The 17,657-nt window shown below is 42.8% G+C and overlaps 1 protein-coding gene across 3 annotated transcripts in view; it reads left to right on the forward strand.

Annotated features, from left to right (window-relative positions):
- The window catches only part of KDM4B (lysine demethylase 4B), an 81,294-nt gene that overhangs the window by 12,728 nt on the left and 50,909 nt on the right, over window positions 1-17,657 (forward strand). For all 3 annotated transcript variants that reach the window (XM_074163962.1, XM_074163963.1, XM_074163964.1), the window contains exons 5-7: window positions 9,675-9,724; window positions 13,075-13,178; window positions 17,475-17,612. In XM_074163962.1, the coding sequence (XP_074020063.1) occupies window positions 9,675-9,724; window positions 13,075-13,178; window positions 17,475-17,612 (292 nt within the window). The remainder of the gene's footprint in view (window positions 1-9,674; window positions 9,725-13,074; window positions 13,179-17,474; window positions 17,613-17,657) is intronic.

Raw genomic sequence — 17,657 nt, forward strand, 5'->3', positions numbered from 1 at the left:
CACCGTTCGTCCTGGAGGTGGTGCTGTGGGTGAAGGACGGTGTAAATCTCTTCGAGAGGGAGCAGTGCTGGCTGAGAGTCTGCTTTAAAAATCCAAGGGATCGGCGTATTGTACAGAGATTGGATCTTGGGCGACTGGCGTGGTTTTAATGTGGTTAGGTCTTCAAACCAAACTATATGAAGAGTTATGAGTGCTGACTTGTGTTATGTGGATTATCTTCCCAATCAGGTGCCTGCAGTTGGAATAGTGGAGATTTTTCTTTCTAATAGACTTAGATTTTTGTTGTGTTTTATTATGCTGTTGCAGGCAGGTTATTAAAAGATAATTTTTGCGATGCAGAGGAGGCCCCGTGTTCTGGGGAGGTAGGACTCATGTCTTTCTTCATTTACCCTTATCTAACGTTGAGACAACAGGCCACTGAAGATCAAGCCAGACTCTTGGACTGATGGGATCAACTACGGAACTTGTCTGAGGAGGGAGCACTGCTGTGTAAGAGCAGATGAGATGACCTCCGTCTCCCTCCTCCTTCCTCTCAGCTCTGTGCTGTGCATGGACTTCCCCCCCTCCAAAGTCCTCTTCTCTTTCTGTTTCTTTTTCTTGCCTAAATCCACCGCAGAAGAAAGACATGGTGTTAGTGCCCACTTTGCTGCCATTTTAGTTTTCGGTCTGTGCAGTTTATGTCCCGTCTTTATTGGGCCTGTTTCGTTAGTTTGTTGAAATTATAAACTCTTAGAGGTTGGGGTTCATTTGTGACTCGTACCTAACTAAGGTAAGAGGAGATCCTTCCCATCTGTCGTTCATCTTTGTACCTTTCCATAAGATTCTTGGGAGGTGATGATGCTGATCATAGAATCATAGAACGGTTTGGGTTGGAAGGGACCTTAAAGATCGAGTCCCATCCCCTGCCCTGGGCAGGGACACCTCCCACCAGACCAGGTTGCTCAAAGCCCCATCCAATCTAGCCTTGAACCCCTCCAGGGATGGGCAGCCACAGCTTCTCTGGGCATCTTCTCTGATCTGTGACCGCATCCTCGTCTTTACAGCAGTGTCTTCGAGTGGGCTCCTGCTCCAGTGCCAGTGTTTAATGCGTGTTCTGCTGTTTCCGCCAGCACTAATAATTCATCACAGCTCAGTAGTCCCAGTCTGGATTGAGAGAAGCACGTCTTTGATCCAAGAAGGCTCTCGCTGCAACTCATTCTTGCGTTTTGAAAGTGTCTGCTCAAAGCTCAGGCCTGATTTGAAATGAAGATCTGTGGAAGTCTGACAGGATCACAGATTGGTTTTAATAACTGAGGCTTTTGAAGAGTGCACTCTGCCACTGAGACGAGATGGGAGGGAGATGTGTTTCCATGCTTCATATAACTCTTTCAGCCTGATCTGACTTGGGCCCTGTGGGAGAACAAACTCGCAAATTCTGGCTTGGCATGGCGCTGGAAGGACCAGAAGGAACCAACGGTGGTGCCGCAGAGCTTTGTCTTTATTCACATTTTGTTAACACGTTGGCAGAAATCAGCGGGGATTTTTTCTTTACTCAGCAGAGAAAATTGACATTGGGTGATGCCAAGTGCAGCACAAGTGTAGTTTAAAATAACAGAAGCCTGTAGTAATGACAGTACTTAAATAGCACTCGGCCTCGTCTGAGCGCTGTGCGATTGTTAACTAGTTAATGTTCCAAGTGGTACATATGCTGGGTTTCTATCCCCTTCATTCCTAACTGGCCAATCAACGTGACAAAGGAGATCAAGTAGAAGAAATAAAGGAAACTTTACAAACTATGTCACTGATCTTTATCAAATCTTAGCTCTAACACTTGTGGCTTTGATGCTGACAAGAGCAGAGGCGCCCGGCTTCAAAGGAGGAGCTGTAGTTTGAAACAATCCAGCGTGATGGATGAGGAGCATGAAACCTTTGGAATGGTTGTTTTTTTTTTTCCCTCAAAAAAGAAAAGCGCGTGTGTGTAGAGGCATTGCACCTCTAGCACAAGGGGTTTCCTAATCCAAAGGTATCTTTCATGGTTAGTGAGCTGATTTCTTTTGTTCTACTGAAGGCAATTACTCGTATTTATTTCCAAAAGCCGTGAGCAGGAGCGTCCGTGTCCCTGTGCCCGGGAAAGGAGGCAGCTCTCGCAGGCCACTTGGTGCAAGACAGGAACATCCGTGATCTCCCCTGGTTATGGCTCTTCTCCTTGTTTCTTGACTTGTACTGAGGTATTTTTTAACAACGGCAGGTCTTTGAAGCATAATCTTCTCTTTTCCTTATATTAGTACGGTATCCACTACAAAAAGCAACCAGTAATTAATAATCTGATTACCAGTTTGGGGAAATAAGTCTGATGTGAACAGGTTCTTCAAAACAAATAAGGGAGAATGGCAAGGGAATGAATATTGTAGTCATTCATCTCCGTTGAATTGTATAGTAATTATCTTCTTGGCCAAACTGAATGAATAAATGATTTTTCTAATGTTTTTCCCAAAACACCTTTTCTTAGTAAAATACCCCCTTCCCACTGCTCGTTCACTGAGTGCAGCCACAGACTCTGCGTTTATTTTGTTCGTGTGGAAGGAGAGTCACTCCAATGCAATTGGTAATTTTGTGCTTTGTGCCTGGCATTTGTTGCTCTGAAGCTTTTCCTGGGCTGGTGCATTGACAGGCCTTCCAAGAGCAGATGGTTGTTCATTTTTAAACTCTCTGTTTTCAAATAGTATTTAAAAATTCCATTTGAGTTCTGGGGAAAAAAAAAAATCTCCTTTTTGTATTCATTGAGTTTTGGGTTAGTGAAACAATGTGAAAGTAGCCAATTGCTGGGTGGTTTTGGGTAAGTCTTGTAGTTACGAGTTCAGATGTTCCTCTTGAAAATTCGTATCGCTTTAAAATGCGAAGTTTTAAAAGCTGCTGTCTGTTGTCACTTCTTGAAACTAATGCCTCTTTAACACTATTTCTAGCTCATGGCAACTTTAAGGGTTAATGTAATAGGTACAAGTTAGATTTGACTCTCATCATCAACAGCCAATCCATAAGGATTCGCTCCCAGCTCTGGAGTGACCGGAGATATTCTGCCTGGTGTTACTGGAAAACAACCTGTGGGTTTGCAATTGCAGACAGTTTAGTTTTGTAAGGGAAGGAGGAAGTTTCTCATCTTCCTTACTGTTCTCTCGGCAGCAAAATTGCTTGTCATTTCTTTGCATTGTGCTCGGGAATGGGGTTGATAATTAGGCAGCTACGCACATGGAAAAGAGATTTTTATTGAGTGAAATGGGCTCCGTGGTGTAAGTGCTGGGAGTGCTTACTGGTATTCAGGCCCTTTCGGAGTGGGTTTTGTCCTGATTTTCTTCCTGTGCCAGTTCCCAAAGGATTGTGCTTGAGCAGCTGTCTGCAGAGCTCATTTTTCTCTGAGCTTTAGAAGACAGGTTGATTTGGTGTGTTTGTGTGGTTGTAATCTTGTTCTGTCATTACCTATTTACTCCTTATTATGGCTTTCTGAGCAGATACTCCCCAGCCTCTGTGTTTATCTTTCTCCCTATGTGTATTTCAATAAAAATGTCATTATTTGAAATCATTGACACTGCTGGTTAAAGATACTGAATTCCATCATCTATTGTCCCGTAAAATGATCCATTAAAGATAAAACTGCAGACACTCGATAAAGGTTCTTTCCCAGGAACAAGGAGCTCTCTGATCCATGTGTGATCTTATCTCCGGAGCACGTGTTTGCGTTCTTGATGTGAAGGAGCCACAACAGGAGGGGACGGAGGAGGGAGGCCGGAGATTTTCCTTTCCCAACGGTGATCTTGAGAAGGGAAACTGGATGCTTCACAGCAAATTCACTGCGGGGTAACCTCGGATATTGATGAGGAGAAGAAGAAAGGGAGTTGATTTCTGTCTTTTAACAAACTGGGAGGGAGAGAGGGATGAAGGGAGGTGAAACATGGAGGAAAGGTGACCATGAGAGGGAGGGAGATGACAGCGCTATCGACAGAGGAGCGATCCATTCTTCTTGTTGGTATGCCTTTTTTTTTTTTTTTCCCACACAGGCTGCAAAACAGCTTAAAAATAGTGTGGAAAAACCTACTTGTGTTGCTCTGAGCTTTGCTCTGACACTGCTAGGAGATGTAGTATTATAAGGGGTTTTACCTTGTGGAAAAATTAGGCCTTTGAAGCAGGATATGAATTTTGCAAATGAGGGACTACCCTGTATGTAGTAGTGGTTCTTAATGGCTTTTATTGGGTGATAAATATTCTTGATGGACTAAGGGGTTTTCTTTGGAGGCATTGATGCTGCCACAGGGGCTAAAGATGTTGAAGGGTCAGGGTTCAGATTATGCGTTTATGGGCACACTTTGTCTTACGGAGATTGAAATAATAGCTTTTTATTCTGCCTGTCATGGCTGAGAGTAGGTTGGCATTTGCATCTTCAAAGGGTCAGTATTCTTGGCACAACTAAATCTGCTTTGAAGACAGACAGCTAACCCCCAGCTCAACACATGGTCTTAGGCATTTTAAATGTGCTGTTCTCTTTTTGTTTCTGTTCCTTATTTCGGTAATTATAGCCTGTTAAACTGCGTGGGGCCTGTTTGGCCAGACCTTGTGCAGACACTGTGAAATTAACTTTCTTACCTTCTCCCATGAATCGGACTGAAGTGACATTTCCGAAGCCTTGTGGTCGATCCTCCTGCCCGTGGTGGCCAGTCTCTAGTAGAGAGTGGGTACAAGAGATTTAGTAACCTAATCATTGCTTAATTGCTCTGTGTGGGTGCAGGGAGAGGCTGATGTGTAATGAGGTGGGGAGGAAAGGTGTTGGAACTATCAAAAACTTGTGTGTGTGTGACAACTGTAGGAAGAAAAGGTCTTGGAAGCTTTGGGGGGAGGTTGAGCTAAGGGACAGGACGGTCTGGTCTCTGCCAAAGCTAGTGATTGTTTCAGGGGAAGACAGTTATCGTAGAATCGTAGAATGGTTTGGGTTGGAAGGGACTTTAGAGCTCACCCAGTGCCACCCCTTGCCCTTGCCCTGGGCAGGGACACCTCCCACCAGACCAGCTTGCTCCAAGCCCCCTCCAACCTGGCCTTCAACCCCTCCAGGGATGGGGCAGCCACAGCTTCTCTGGGCAACCTGGGCCAAGATCTCACCACCCTCACAGCAAAGAATTTTTTCCTAAGTAAAGAATTTCTTCCTGAAGTTCTTCTTAAATGGAGAGAAACCAGCAGAGGACTGCCTTCGTTACAGATAAAGTTCTTAACAGCTTTCAGTGGCCAAGAGGACGACAAAAGGGAATTGCACCCCCTTTGAAGAAACAGTGGTGAGGAGACAGAGTCTGAGCTGGGCTGGAAAGTCCCTGACGAGCGCCTGATGCTGGAACCTGTCCCTGCCATAGTGACTTCCCCGTTATGTCATCTCTTAACGGCTTCTAAACTGGTCTTCATATCCTGGGATGATCTGTCTGCTCTTTTTTACTGACACACTCATTTAATTCTTAACTCACAAGACATTTGCTTATTTATTTTCATTGTTCCTGATAATAATTCTAAGCCATTAGAGGGGAAAATTGTATTCAAAAATGCTGTTTCACACTTTATTTGTTTGATGATTTAGAGCGATAGAAAATAGCACATTTGCTGGCTTTTATAGTCTGATAATTATCCGCATCCATCAAGCCATTCCAGGGGAATAAACAAAACACCAAGAAAATTACACTATTAATGGCATCCTTTATGGCAAATAGGAAGGATCTTTCTTTTGTGTTAAGGGTGAAAAAGGGACTGTCCGGTTAAACTTATGGTAACGAAAGCAAACTACGACTGCAGGGAAATGGTTGTCTGAGCCATTGTAGCTTTGGGGCAGATGCCTCTGGACCCATGACAGAATCAGTTTTGCAGGATACTCAAGAACTTGGAAAAAACTACGCAGAAGTAGAGATCAGATATGCATGGATTAGGTTTCGCGAAACGAGTTTGGAAGCTGAAAGTCTTTCACGTACAACAGTAAGTTCCGAATCTGTAAAAGCGATACTTAATCCATTTCAGGGACCTTCTCTTGTTTTGGTAGAAAGAGTAGGAAAAAGTAATTTAACAGGATCAATATATTACTTTCAGATTGTTGACTTCGGGGTAAGATGACATTTGAGTCGTGTAGCTAGAACTCTTTTATATCTTGAGGTTTTTTTCCCCTGTTGTGTAAATCTTGTGTTCCCTGGCGAAGCAGCCGGAGACGTTATTCACGCTGTAATCCCACAAATCGCTGAGTGGCGGCTTTTCAGCTTAAACTCAGCCCTTCGTCTTGGTCACCCACTGCAAGGTTGACCCTGGGCCGTACGTCCTTGGGGCATTAGTCTCTCGGTGTGTTTGCAAGCCCAGTTTCTTGGCAGTTGGATATATTTTAAAACAGTTGCTGGTTGAGCACTATTTAAGTAAAACTTCGCTTTTATTGGGCAACCAGGTTGAAGCAGGAGGGACGGATTCTGCGCTTGAAGGTCAGCGTTTTGGGCGCTGATGTGTTTTCTGGGGGCTGCTGCAGATGGTTTCTCTGAAGCAGAAGTAGCCTATAAAAAGATGGTTCTTAAGAAAGGCTGTTACAATATTTATGCTGCCACCATCACTTCCCTTTAGGTTGTTTGGGGCGATGGAAAATCCTTGCTCCGTCTTTGCTGTGGTTAAAAGGAAGTGTCTGCTCGGGGCCGGATCGAAGCGAGTCCTCGTCTACACCTAATTCAGTCCTGCCGGGGCAAAGGGATGTCACCAGACTGCTTTCCTCAGCAGGGGTTGAAGCATCAGGCAGTTCTCAGTCTCAACAGCCCAATTCAGGGATATTATAGTCTATTTTGATATGAAATCGGTATTTTGCTTGGTTTTGAAATTTTATTTTTTTTTTTAATCTTCCTTTGTGGAATGCATTTGTGCTATGAGCTGAATGGGGCAGAGAAGGGAAGTAGTTTTACATGTGTTCTGATTAATTTTTTTTTAAAAGATTTTAATAGGGTGGAATTTGGGGGTATTTTTCTAGAGGAAACCTACTACATTCAGTACTCAGGCTGGGGTACTAAAGGAAAATAACCATATTATTTGATAGGGAAAAAAATAAATTATTCAAAGCCATGGACATAGAAATTATTGGATATGCTTTACCGTGCATAATCTTGTCAGTTGTCTCTGGAATTGAGGATGTTTTGCTGTTGCTCCGAGGCCCGGCCGTGGGTGCGAGAGGTGGGGTAACAAATCGTACAGAATGACAGCGTTTTGTCGGTTCCCCCTCTCTCTCGGAGTTTCGTCCCCACGAAGCGCCCGGCCGTTTGTCATGGGTGAGAGCAGGAGGATGGTACCATAAGGTCGTACACAAAAGCCAGCCCCTGGTGGATGTTTCGGTGCTCAATAACAGTCCTCCTTTGATTGCAGCAATTTCTAATCTTTCCCTGTCGCCTCTGTTGTTATTCTACCTTATAATCAATCATTTTCTGTCGAGATTGAGCTGGCTCAATCTGTGCCATCCTTGCAGGAGCCTTCTGTTTCTTTTACTGGTTTTAAATAGCAGCCCAAATTCTTTCCTTATTGCCTATCTTTATGTAAATCAGTCAGATTTGGGAGTGTAAATTAAAAGCAGAATTTGACCCACTTTTAATTCTCTCCTGCAGTTAATTTTGTGAATTCCTAAGAATAAACGTATAAGGATGTCACAGGCTCTGCTTCCTAAAAGACTGACCCAAACAAAAAAGTTAATTTCTATAATTGGAGTCAGCTATTACCAAGAGGCTGTTCTGTGGTAGGGTTTTCTGATTTGTATATTATTACATATAGTTCTTTTCTATAAGCTGGAAATTCCTCCTCTCCTGCTGGTTTCTCTCCAAGCAAGTCCTTTTTCTTTGTCTCTCCATGGACCGCTCTCTAAAGAGCTCCGCTTGGCTTTTTGCAGTCTGCAGTTTCAGATAACACAATAACCATGTTCCAATGTATTAAACTTTTAACATCCTCAAGATTCAATTAATCTTATCTTTACAACTCCCAATTACAGGCACTAATTAAGTGAAGGTTGCATTGTAGACTGGGGATATTACATTAATCATCGGCAGCCTTGTAGCCATAAATTAGTTCTTTCCCAATCCTTCAGCGTTTTTCCCAGAAGGAATGGAATGTCTCATTTCCCTGTTTTAAGGAACATTAATCCCACAAAGGAGCTTTGGATCGGGATTAGTTTTATCACGTTTATGTAAGTGATGAATGGTCTTTGTAAAAGGAAAGCCACTAGCTTTGTCCCAGACAAATGAAATTGAATTGTTTGATAACTATGCAATTTAAGGCACTGTCAAACTTTGGTCGGAGAATGTTGGGAGCCCATTGCAATATTTATTATTTTACAAGATTAGGTGCTACATACTGTTTTCCTTTAGTTTTTTTTTTTTTTTTTTTAAGCCATCAGTTTAAATCGGCTTAATGTCTAAATCTTGCAGCATCCTATGTATGATTTCTGTCCTTTATTATCTTCTCTAACCCGCCAGACCACACCAGGTAAATTTTGGTTTTGTACAAAACCAATATGAGATATAACTTCTGTTGTTGCTCTTTACATTGTAGATAAACTTTAGACTTAAAAATTGAGAAACTGAGCAAAAGGATTGACTGAAAGTCCTCTAAAATCAGGTGTATTTTGAGAGATCCTGTGGTAAGTAGAGCAATACTATTTACCTGTTCTTGAGATCGCGCAGTCGCCTGCGACAATATCCTGTTCTCAGCTTGTTACAATGAGACGCGCTGGTTTTGACATCTTTATTGGAAATAACAAAAATAATGCATTTTTTATTATTCACGTGGAACAGAAGTTATAGCTGGCAATAAATGTCATTCTCGCAAATGTAAATTTTCAAAATTCACTGTTATAAAAAATGGTATGAGAGAGACATTTAATTTGCTGCAGTATGTAAACAATAATTTACCAAATTCTATTGACATTGTTATGTGTGTCATCATGTTAAACATGTTTAAGCGTATCACGGCATTTAGTTACCTCGTTACAACCTGAACGCATAAAATCTTCATCGCCCAATTTTTGCTTCGGAGAATACTGAGGCGGTATAACATCGAAGCAGGAAGATAAGGAACAACTTTTGGGGAAGAAAACCAACTATTTGAAACTTTTCTGTTTGTTTTTTAAATAAACATCACACACAGCACTGTTTCTGCAACTATTAGAAGGCTTTTTCTGCATTTTTTTTTTTTTTTCCAACGTACACAGACCCTCCTTCACACCTTTTCAGCCCATCTGAAGTTTTTTGCCTGTTAATCTTTAGCACAAGCCTCGTGGTTTTATTTTGCAGATCTCTTTCCAGTGGAAAACATGCCCTCTCTTCCCTACACTGATTTATTTCTGGGTATTCCAGTGCTGTGTCATCACTTTGTCTTCTCGATTTTCCTTCTGTGATACCGATTTTAAAGAATAGCAGGAAAAATAACACACATCATATAACATGTCTAAGGAATTTTATTAAAATACTGGCTTTCTTCCATGTATTATAATTATGTGTTATTGATACCTTGCAGACTTCTAAGTTGGTGGTTGTATTTCCAGATGTTAATTGTAAGTTTGCTGCTCTAAAAGTTATTCCCACACTTGTTGCCGGCCGCCTTTTTCTTTCACTGTTTTCAGGTTATAGTGATTTTTCTTTTTCTTTTCTTTTGTGTTACCTTTCTCCTAGGTACGCCATACCTCCGGAACACGGCAAGAGGCTGGAACGCCTGGCGAAAGGTGAGCTTCGGACAGACACAGGGGTGTGTTCTTGGTGAAAACTGGGGAGAATCCTACCCTTGATGTTTAAACGGATTGATAAAGAATCGACATGGAACTGGCTGTTATCATTTAATCTTGTTGTTAACAGCTTCAGAGTCAGAAAACTGGTCAGTGAATTTTCCTACTAATACAGCTCTTCTCTCAAAGCCTCAGTCTTCTGACGCACTGTGACCTGAACTCAAATTGTACCTAAATGGGCTCCAGGAAAGCTGGGGAGGGACTCTGGATGAGGGAGGGGAGCCGTAGGAGGAGGGGGAAGGGTTTGACACTGAAAGAGGGGAGATTGAGCTGAGATGTGGGGAAGAACTTCTTTGCTGTGAGGGTGGTGAGAGCCTGGCCCAGGTTGCCCAGAGAAGCTGTGGCTGCCCCATCCCTGGAGGGGTTCAAGGCCAGGTTGGAGGGGGCTGTGAGCAAGCTGGTCTGGTGGGAGGTGTCCCTGCCCAGGGCAGGGGGTGGCGCTGGGTGGTCTTTAAGGTCCCTTCCAATCTATACCATTCTATGATAGAAAACACCTTGAATTTTGAGGGATTGAGACCAAACGCTTCCATGTCAGGGAAATGGGTTTAATAAGAGCCTTGTCATTCATCTCGGTGTGTAACAGAAGGTGTGTCACTGTGAGGTGGGGACCATTGCTCCAAGAGTGCCAAAGTGCAGCCAGGGGGTCCTCCTGACACCCCCCCACCCCGATCTGCAGAAAAAAGGGTGGTAGGAACTATTCTTTCTTCCTATACTATAAATGTTACATATCCGGTATTAGCATTGATTACTTTCAGTCTGAAGTGGGAAAGTGCTTAGAAATTCAGCAACAGCGTTCATGGAGAATGGCTGGTGGGGTTCTCACTTTGCTCTGTAACGACACACGCTGTGTTTGGTGGCTTCCCTTTCATTCTAGCCTCATCCTCCAAAGAGCAGGGCTAGCTGGAGCTGTGATAAACTTTCACCTTTCACCAGGCTGCCTGTAAATTCGTAGCCTTACAAAGCGCTGCCAAAAACCTTGTGGTTGAGTCCTTGCCTTGTGTCTTGAGTCCTTGCCCGCCTCCCAGCCAAGGTCATTGGGTAAGAGTCACCCGCCCCAGCAGGAGCAGCAGGCACAGATTTCGCGTCCTGTCCTTGGCATTTCTGCTGATTTCCAGGTGGTCACGCTGGAAGCTTCAGGGAAGATATCTGACCACAGAAATATATATTTTTTTAATTTGTTGATGCTGCGTTTGGTTTTTTTGTTGCTATTTTCGTTCACTTGCAAATGTTCCAGGTGCTGCCCAGCTAAAAAAAGCTCCTGTCCCAGAATAATTAACTCAAAAATCTATGTGTTTCATCTTCAGTGAAGCATACTTTAATGATTTAAATCTGTCGGTGAGGTTAGTGCAGCAGAAACAGGCAGGAAGATCTGGAAGAGTGTATTCTGATGCAAAATGAAAAAAAGTTCCGATCCTGTTTTTCGGGAAAGTAAGGAAATTCATAGTAATGGCACTGCTTGCTGACAGTCTGATGTTCTAGTGACTGTTCATACTTGAATAAAAAAGGGGAAGGTGTCAAAGGGAGCAACTGGTTGTGTAGGATAAATGTAGAATAAATGGGCATAAATGTCCTAAGGCACGGCAGTATTGTTTTCCTGCACACTGAGAGCCATGATTCCTAAATACAAATAATATTGAAAATTGCTGCTCGGAAATGTTGCGTTTCAAAGCTGCAGTTCAGTTTAGTCATTTGCCAGGCTTTAAAAGTTACTTTTTCATCTGTTAAAAAGTCAATAAATCCAGATGACCTGTGTTCTGTAGAATCTGAAATACCACACCAAAGTCTGGCATCAGGAAGACTAAGTCTCTTGCTGTTTATAAATTATTTTTACTGATGGTCGGTTTCCGAGACACACCGATGGTTGGCAATGTATATATCGCAAGCAAATTATCAATAATCTCGTCTTTATTTTAGTTTTCTGTTGCTTGGTACCTTTTGGAAGTTGGGTTGGGTGATGTTTTGAAGCCACAGCGAAGCGGTGTCACTGCTGGGACGTTCTCCCTGTCCTGTGCCCCCCTGGTCTATACCATGAAGGAGTTTACCGTGGAGAAATGAGTGTGCAATTAATATGGAAAATGAATAGCTGAGCTGTAAATGGGCTCACTGGGAGAGCGGTGGAGCCCATGGAGAGAATGTTAATGTGTTGCCATGTTATTGGTGCTAATCACTTAAAATGTGCTTCTTTATTAGTAGCTTTAATGAGAGCCACTTAAACTGTGCATTAAAAAGAGGAACTGCAGAGAGGGACGACAGACTGGGTAGCAGACAGTCATAATTTTAATTGAAATGCTTTTAGTACAAAAATATAAGAAAACCTGGAATCCAGTAATCCTTTTCACTTTCTGAAACCCCTTCCATTATGTCTCATCAATTAGTTTTGTTTCCAGAGCTTGGGTTATTTATTTTCCTAAATGGTGATGTTTTTCAATCCCTATAAACACATAATTTGTTATTAAATCACCCTCTTGGAGTGGAACACGTGGGCATGAACAAAATGGTGTTACGTCGGTTTAACTGACATTTCTGGGAGCGAAGTGCTGACATGGAGAGGTTTGTTCAGTTTTTACCACACCGTTAGTATTTTTAGTGATTTGTGATTTGTTTGAATAGCTCGGTGTGGATCTCGTAGCGGTGGTAGAACTTCACGCCCCATCGTGCTGAGGTGCTGGGTGGGATCATGGTGTCTCTGCCAGACCCAGTAGTGACCACTGTGGCCAGTGAACGAGTGTCTCTCCTTCCTTGTGACCGATACGTGTTGTTTCCTTTCTTTCTTTTGACTGCATATGCTTATTTTTTTCCTTTAGAGGGTGATATATAGGGCAGGTTGGTCTGGAATCTTACAAGTTATATACCTTTCCCGGGAAAGCTGCCTGCCAGAGAAGGTATAGAAGGGACGGAGCGGTGTTTGGAGGAGGTGGCGCGTGTTTGTCACTCTTTCCCTGTCCCTGTTCAGCCAAAGGGTGGCTCAGGGCTTAGGGTACTCACCCAAACTTGAGACAGACAAGTTCTGTGTCTTAATTTGTTAGGGTTTCACTGAGATTTTGGCCAAGCTGCTTATTCCCACACATAGAAGCCTCAGGTTCTCAATGTGCAAGTTTTTGTCACGAAATTTATCCGGTATTTTAAACAATGAGGGATGTGCTAATTACTGCACCCTCGCTTGTACGCCTATTGTTTTGATCCCTATAAAGTATTGAGGCAGGTTTTCGTTTTGTCAGCTTGTCCCTGCTTAAATAATGATTGGATAGAATGTTCCTATAGTGAGGCTCCTCTTTTTAATGTCTCCACAGGATTTTTTCCAGGAAGCTCTCAGGGATGTGATGCTTTTCTCCGTCACAAGATGACCCTCATTTCGCCCTCAATCCTGAAGAAGTACGGCATTCCTTTCGACCGGGTACGTACGAAGGACACATTGAAGACACTGGCCGGTTGTTGAGGTGCACGAAGCACAGCACCCCTCTTTTAAGGAAACAATTTATTGCAAGCCACTGGGGAGCAATTTGCTTAATTTCTAAATGCATTATTATGCTAAATGTATCCTATCGGTTTATAGCAGGTGGCTGCCTGTAAATGAGGATTTGTGGTTTGGCCAAGACACTTGCTGTGAAGTGCTTCTCTCCATAAAAGCTTTCGTTAGCACTGCTGTTGTCAATTAGGGACCCTCTCCAGGTAGGGAGGGGGCAAACTAATGCAGATGCTGTGGCTTATCAATAGGCAGCATAACTCACTGGTAACTCTTGAAGGCAGACTTTTTTTTTCTCCTGGATCCAGTATGAACCAATAAAGCTGGAGTGAGCCGTGCTGGTTCTCTGTTGTGTAAGTGTTCCTTTCAGCCTAAGCCAGTACGGATCCAGGAATCTCTTAAGTCCTCTTATTTGAAATGAGAGGTCATGTTTATTTGGTATGATCGTTTTAATGTGCTTATTCTTAAAGTCTTCTGGCAAGAAGTAAATCTCCTCAGCCGAGCATTCTTACCACGGATTTAGTATCTGCGCAGAACTGGTCCAACAACCGCCGCCGCTGTGTGTTACTGGCACAGAGCCTCTGGAAGTGGGGAACAGGACTGGGTTTGGAGGCACCAGGACTCAATTCCAGGGGGAAGAGTCAAAGAATACCTGATTCTAACTGATTCCATCCTTCCCCATCCCCTTTGCATCACCATCTGTAGATACTATGGCCATCTTTTTCTAAGTAAACTCTCAAATTCGGATCCTTTTCTTTTTTTTTAGCATGATTTTGCTAGAGTCAGTCCACCTGAGACAGCGCAGCACCTATTTGATGAGCCTGGTGATTCCTTGAGATGGAAGTAAAAGATCTTGGCTCTTTTATAGCATAAAAACTATGAATTCATTCAATTTACTGCTCCAGGGACTTTCATTTTTCCTAGTGGAAGGCTATGATGAATGAAATTTGAAGTGTGATCATCTGGCTTGTCAGATGAGCTTGCTGTCAGTGCAGTGGAGACTTGCACGGAGCAACGTGGTGCTTATGGTTCAACCTGGGTGGCCAGACCCGACCTCGTTTGCACATGAGGCTTGATATTAAATTGTTCGTAGAGAGCAACAAACCATTTTTCTTGTAATTCTACCTGTGGAACCTAATTCCCAAGGGTGAAAACTCAGCTAGCTGCCACACGCGCTTGAAAATAATAACAAAAACACCCAATCGTGGGATCTGATTTTTTTTTTTTTTTTCTTTTGGTAAGGATTTTTGCTTTGCAAATTTCAGGGGAGTGGATGTGTGGGTTGGAATATGGGATGTATCTCAGTTTAATGCATTGATGCCCCCCTGAGAAATTACTTTTGACAGAGGATAAAAGACGTTCTCTATCCCGACCATATTCGGAAAAGAGTACAAAAACTGTAGCTGGTGGAAGCTCCTGAAAAATCTGTCTGACCTTATCTTTATTTATTGTCCTAAACTGTGAAGTCTAAGGCTTTTTTTTTTTATACTTCTTTCTGCTCCAGTGTCAGTTGAACGTTGTCTTGCTACTTCTTGCAGTGTTTTCCTGATGAGGTTGTCTTAACCAGAAGCCCTAAATGGCGCAGTAATTGGCTGAACAGAGCCTAAAAAGCGTGCGCTGCTTATCTAAAGAAGCTGAAAACAATAATTTAAAAAGTACCTGTTGGTGCACACTAGCTGTTCTAAATGAAGTTTGCCATGCGATTCTCTGGTGACGCGCAGTCGTCCTCAGAATGGAGGAGAATAGGAAATGGGAATTAATTTCTGCCATTTCATTCCAGCAGCTCACTGGGGCCGTGCTCCGGGCTCTGCCGGGGCTCAGAAAGCGAGGGAAATTCTTGCAGGACTTCAGACGCTTGAATGTTGTAGGTGGGAATATTTTTCTCCAGAGTAGTATATTGCTGTATGTTTGCTTTTCCATCTGTCTGAGGAAAGTGGCATTGACTAGGAATTATATACTAAGTGATTTCTGATCAATAACCAACCAAGAGGAGCGAAGGAGTTTGTAAAAGGGCAACGGAGAAAAACTTTCCTCCCAAGCTTATCCCAAGTCGGCTTTGCTGGGCTGTATGGTGATAGGGATGGGTACTAAGTGGTTTAAATTAGGGAGTTTGTAATTTATTGCTTGATAAAAAGTCTTTTCATGCTTACCTGGGCTTCCCACTGTGAATCTTCCCACCGTGATTTGTGACACGAAGGTTTTTTGCAGATTGATGTCTGGTACTGAGTATACATAGAAATCTTCAAAATATGCATTTTAATGCTAAGAATCTGATTCTAGTCTCCCTATTTTTTACAAAAAATAGAAGAGGTCAGTGTACACCTAGAGGACTATGTCACTGTCAAACCCAAACATTTTAAAGGAAGGGGGGTTATTAACACGTTACTTCAGTATCATTCCCAATCCCGATTTACAGAGTCGGGGGGGAGTGTGTTCTTTATGACAGCTTCTCTCTGCTCTGTGGCACTCGCTGGAAGGATGTTTTTAAATGTAAAAAGGAGGAGGAGATCTCTTTAGTTGGAGCAGCCTGTATGTGAATACCTCCTGTCCTGAAATAGTAGCTTTTGGAGGAGGATCGCTGTTATTCAGAAACAGAGAACGTGCCATTTTTCTTTAGAAACAGAGATAGGATCCCTTCATCTACATTCTTGGCAGATTTCAATGGAATGAATAGGCACGCATTTATAAATCTCTGTAATGGTATTTACTTCTGGAAGAAAAGAAACAGATCAATACTAGGGCTTTTTAATAATTAAAAATGTGTATTTCTGTAATCTCCTATTGATTTCTCCATTTATTCTTCAAGAGCTTGCAGAAGTCAGTAAATTTCGGGCTTTCTCCATGAGTGGCAGCTTGTGCTGGCTTTCCTTCAATAGTTATTACTTTTCTGCATGGCCTATCCATCATCTTGAGTGCTTTCTAATTTATTGTAGGGATAATGTTGACAGCAGTGACACGGAGGACATACACTGCGGGCTCGAAATGAAGACACCAGAATGTAGATTTCCTGACAGAAACATAATCTTTCCGTCTTCTGAAGTTAGCAATCTCCCGCTCCGCTTTGATTTATGGAGGGGGCTGGGTGAGAGGGTGCTCCGTGGAGCTGGGTGCAGACTGGACTCGGCACCTCTCATCCCAAAATACTGCAGAAGCCTCTTGGATTATCACACCAATTTTTATTCTTTTTTTTTTTTAAATTATTCTGCTAATGTCTGTTTACATTTCCTATTTGGACCCATCCTTGTGTTTGTAGGTGCAGGTTCTTTGAAATCTCTGCAGGCTCTGACCTGCTCTGTTGAGTTACTGCTGGTGGGAAAGAATCCCAATGGATTTGCTTGGTGTGTGACTGCCCGGAAAGGTCTGTCAGCGCTTCTGGGTTGGAAAGACAGGGAAGGGCGAATTTTGCCTCCTTCCTAATCCCTAGAAGGGAGATGCTGTCAAAGGCTTGCTCAGCTGAAGAGCCGGACTGGAAGGGCTGCTCCAAGCCTGCTGTATCACCACGAGTTGCTCTTACGATCTCTAACAATTAAATTACTTTTTTCCCCAATGTCTTCTTTGCATAATATTTAAAAAGAGGGCTTACTAGAAGCATCACACGTTGATTGACCTCTGATTACAGCTGTAATCTTCGGAGTTTTTAAACCTTATATTAATAATGTCCATAGTGCTTAGTGTTGTTTTAATTTTAATTAAGTAGATGAATGGTGGGCTGTAATTTTTAGGCTGTTTGACTTAGGGGTGAACAAATGGGAGTAAGACTGATAAATGTGAGTGGGGAAAGAAATGCAGTGAAAGGGTCGGTAGGACCCTGCAATGAGAGTGCACGCTGGGAGGGAAATCCAGTTTTCTTGGCTCCACCAGTGTGGTGGTGGGAGTGTAGGTTTGGACTTGCCATAAGCTAATGTGGTCGCTGTCTGAAGGTTTATTTATCTTTTGGAATGTTGCAGCCTGAGACCTTTTTTGTAACTGGAGCCTGTGAGTCTAAATAGTTCAGATCTTGTGACCCCTTCCATCCATTGTACTGCCTTTTTCCCTTAATAGAAAAACTTCGGTATTTCTGCAGTTAACAAGAAATTGTTCTAGGTTTAGCCTAGAATTGGCAATGGCTATTCTGCCTACCCTCCAGTTGAGGGGGATTTAACCAGTGAAATTTTTTTTTATGGGTCTCTGTTCTCAAGCTGCTACATCGACTGATGTATGGGATATCTCTTCCTTTTTGTTTTTCAGATCACCCAGGAAGCTGGAGAGTTCATGATCACGTTTCCTTACGGTTACCATGCCGGCTTCAACCATGGCTTCAACTGTGCTGAGTCTACCAACTTTGCCACTTTGCGGTGGATTGACTATGGAAAAATGGCAACCCAGGTAGGCGTCTGCTGGGATGAGGGGTCATTTCAAACCACTCCTGAA

Source organism: Numenius arquata, chromosome 25 (assembly GCF_964106895.1).
Source record: "Numenius arquata chromosome 25, bNumArq3.hap1.1, whole genome shotgun sequence".
NCBI classification, from domain to species: domain Eukaryota; kingdom Metazoa; phylum Chordata; class Aves; order Charadriiformes; family Scolopacidae; genus Numenius; species Numenius arquata.